The 3,990-nt window shown below is 35.0% G+C and overlaps 1 protein-coding gene across 1 annotated transcript; it reads left to right on the top strand.

The window, feature by feature from the left end:
• Window positions 1-353: 353 nt before the first annotated feature.
• Window positions 354-1,814, top strand: PQL3 (PsbQ-like 3). Its single transcript, XM_086432127.1, has 2 exons — window positions 354-836; window positions 1,690-1,814. Exons 1-2 carry the CDS (start codon window positions 396-398, stop codon window positions 1,792-1,794), a joined length of 546 nt encoding a protein of 181 aa, XP_086288253.1. The 5' UTR covers window positions 354-395; the 3' UTR covers window positions 1,795-1,814.
• The last annotated feature ends 2,176 nt before the right edge of the window (window positions 1,815-3,990 follow it).

Genomic DNA, 3,990 nt, shown 5'->3' with positions numbered 1-3,990 from the left:
GGATTTGCCTCTAGAAATTAGCAATCCCTCAAAGAAGTCCCAATCTTTTTAAGGGGTTTTACGAAGATTTTCACGTGAGTCAAGTTTATAATGTTGCAACCAAGCACCCACAGTAACAAATTCTGGAATTTTTTTTTACAATTATGTCGTTTTACAACAATTTGCAGGCATTCCAAACAGGGACTTAACACACTGGACCAGATCCAGAGTCACCTGGCCTTTTTAGGGTTCCACGTGTCATTTTAGGGTCTTGGGTCATTGAACATTCAATGATCCCAGTTCCATGAGATCGGTGCCCCTCCTTCTACATACATACAATAAATAAACCTTATCAGCTATCTAAGCCACACATACATCACCTTATTGAAGGAAGCAACATTGAACGGTAGAAGAACATGAAGGCATTAACAACACTACAACTCTACCTCTCTCCAACCTTCAGTTCCTATCTAAACTCCTCAAAATTTAGAGAAAATCCCCCAAAACTCCTCCAATCCAAACTTATAAGTAGGAGAAGATTAGCAACAACAGCTACAGTGTTGTTAGCTATAGAATCCATAATTAGCTTAGATGTTGCAAGTTGTTTTGAATTTAAAATGACAGTAGATGATCAAACACCTGAAGAAGCAATGAGTGGGATCAGAACCCATGCACAGCATCTCTTAGATATCAAATCACTTATCGAATCGGAGTCTTGGAAAGAAGCACAGAAGGCACTAAGGAAGAGCTCTTCATACCTGAAACAAGATATCTACACATTGATTCAAGCCAAACCAGGGAAAGAGAGGCCACAACTTAGAACACTGTACTCCCAACTCTTCAACAATGTTACTAGAGTAAGTCAATGTGTTAGATAATCAGAATTTTTTATTTATTTATTTTTATTATTAGTGATTTAATTTTTTTGTTGTTGCCAATATTAGAGATACACCCTGTGTTTTCAAACTGATGGTATGCCCCTTGACCTTGGTCTTCTTGTATGAAACTAAAATAAATGACCTAAATACCCTTATCTTCAACCTCTAAATATTTTCTCCCAAAATCAGTCATTATCGACTTGTTTTTCACTTTCTTTTCAAGCCAAACACTCTATTTCTTCAACCTTCAAACCTCAAGAACAAGATATAATTTTTGGAGTAGAGGATGGATTTTTTGGATTGAAAAATCAAGCATGTTTAGAAGACTGGATAATAAGTTAAAATAAGTTTACCTTAGAAGTTAATAAGTTGAAGATAGTAGATTTCTAGTGTAAACTCATCTTCAATAATAAGATTCTGTCATTCAACCTTAAATTCCAAGAACTATATAGGATTTTTGGGACAATAAAATGATGGATGTTTGGGTAGAAAAAACAATGGTCTTCTCCAAGGCTTTGAATACGATGAATTGTACATGGGATTAAATATCTTACTCTAAAAGTAAACAATTTCAAGATGACATAATTATTGGATAAAAATCATGGGTTTTGGCCAGTGCTTGAAGACAAGGATATTTAGTCATTTTACATTTGTCACTTAGATTAAACTTAGGTCAAAGACGTGACATTAGTTTGAAAACACTGTGGTATCTCTAAATTTAATCAAAAAGTGAAGGAGAATCTCTAATAAGTAAAAAATTAGCGAGCTAATAGAAGTTCTCCATAAAACAAAGAGGTTTAACGATTGTTTTTCCTTGTATCTTATTGTGCAGCTAGATTATGCAGCAAGGAGTAAGGATGCGGCACGTGTTCGGGAATGCTACCAGAATATTGTTGTAGCCCTTGATGATATATTGTCTAGAATTTTTTCAAGTTAAATAGCCCATTTATTATTTCTTATCCAAAAGTTTTGAAATGAGCTAACTTTTTGTGAGGATGATCTCTATGATGAGTAGATCATTCTCACCAAAAATCAGCTCATTTTGAAATTTCTAACCCTAGTTTCTAAATTGATGAATCATGGACCATCCAATTTTTATAAATCACTTTTGATGGGGTTAGAAGTTTTAGAATAAAATGATTTTTGGTGAGGATGATCTCCTCATCATAGAGATCATCCTCACAAAAAATTAGTTCATTCCAAAACTTCTAACCAATGTTTTAAAAAATGTTTAGCAAACTTTAGGGCTGGTGAACCGCCCCCATATATATATATATATATTATGACCATGAAGGGCCCACCCTTTTTATTAATGAAGGCTTAAGCCGAGCACAAATACAAGCAAGATCCTCTAACAAAATCAAATATGGAACGTGAAAGAATGTTCACATTGTTTTCTAGAATAGTTAAAGAATGTGACACTCCTTTCCTCACCAGCCAATTGGCTGTACTATTAGATTCCTTCCAAGCAAACTCCAACATGATGTTAGAGAATTTTGCTCTTCTTCTATGACTCTTAAAAATGAAGGCATGCTTCCATGAATGATCGATTTCCTTTTTTAAACATGGAATCCCATAAGCTAGATGAATCCGAATATACAGCCTCGAAAAAACTTCTTTGGATAGCTCCCTTCATTCCTTCTAATATAGCCTGATTAAACTCAATCGAAGGGATGTTCAAAAAGCCTGACTCTTCATAGCTTGCAAACAGAAATCTGCCAATGTGTTGACCCTGCAATTAATAAAATAAAATAAAAACCTTCACTAGGACTATAGTACATGCCGTCGGTGTTTAGCTTCAAAAGGAGGCAGCCATCTAACAAGTTGCTGTTGAAGAGGAATTTTGCAGCCCAACTGATTCAATGCAAAATCTCGGAAATGTCCGATGCTTCATAGCCCTTGAAGACCCCTTGGGTATATATATATCAGCCTGAATAAGCTGCTCTTAACTCCAAGACTTTCTCATCAAACAGAAAGCATGCGATTCCTCTCTCTCTCTCCACATATTATAAATCATGGAGCAAAACACTAGATAAAGGATATCCTTAATCCCTATTGAGATCGACTGGATAGTGCTAAGGAATCTGACTTTCTTTTCAACATCTCCCACACCTCTATTCTAGTGATTCGACAATGCCTAAGAGCTTCCCTCCAAATACAACTGCTATAGACACAATTGAAAAACAACTGAGTATTCTTCACATGCTTTCCAATAAAAAGAATTGACATGAAAACCCCTTCGCACAAGATTTTCTGTTGTAAGAAGACTCCATCTCATTGCCAGGAGTGGTGCGTATTTAATCTTTTCTTGCTCCACACAATTCTAAGCCATTGAACTTTATTATTTTCTTCTAAAATTGAATTCCAATCCGAGTGGTAAGAGAATTTCCCTGACAACTGTCCTGTCCTTCCTCATTTGGCCAAGTAGGGTGGTGATTTCGCATTTTAAATTTAAAAATTGATTTCTGCCAATCACTTAACATCTTCATTCAGTACTATCCAAAGGTCGCAGTCTACAAAGTGTCTCTCACCAATGTATTTTGATGACTATCCATTTGGAAAATTGGTCATCTCCCGAATTAATCAATTAAAAAACCTCCTTCTAACCAAGGATTCTTAAAAAAAAAAAAAAAAAAAAAAGTCAAGCTCCCATCTCCTTGTTGTGTATGTGAACACCTTTATAAAGCTCACTTATTAATTTGATCAAATACCTATTGGGTGAAATACCTTGTATGCTACACCTTCTAAGATCTTGTTTGATAATGACAATGAAAGACAAATTCAACTAATAGTAAAAAATGCAAAGAAGATAAACAACCACACAAAGAAAGATTATGAATACAATACCCATAACACAAGATTTTACGTGTTTCACCTAAAGACTGTGTCCATTGAGAAATGAGCGTTGGAGCTCGATTTTAATATGAAGAAAACATGACAAATTGATACAAGGAAACATTTCTATCTTTTAGTTTCACATTCTTCTAGATTTCAATATTTCCAATATTTCCAAACCTTTCACTATAGGAAATTGCTTCTATAGCAACGATTTGCAGCGATGGTCACATTTAAACCCTCGTTATATCCATCTGTAGCAACAAAAAAATGTGACCGTCGATATATGGAAGTAAAG

This window comes from Akebia trifoliata, chromosome 2 (genome assembly GCF_017979445.1).
Source record: "Akebia trifoliata isolate Shusen 1 chromosome 2, ASM1797944v1, whole genome shotgun sequence".
NCBI classification, from domain to species: Eukaryota; Viridiplantae; Streptophyta; class Magnoliopsida; order Ranunculales; family Lardizabalaceae; genus Akebia; species Akebia trifoliata.
This window is presented reverse-complemented; position numbering and strand designations above follow the sequence as displayed.

What these genes read in the sequence shown, in the direction of transcription:
- PQL3 (XM_086432127.1), top strand. Translation starts at nt 396, where the DNA reads ATGAAGGCATTAACAACACTACAACTCTACCTCTCTCCAACCTTCAGT. An exon ending in TCTTCAACAATGTTACTAGA is followed by an intron (nt 837 to 1,689) that starts GTAAGTCAATGT and finishes CTTATTGTGCAG; the next exon opens with CTAGATTATGCAGCAAGGAG.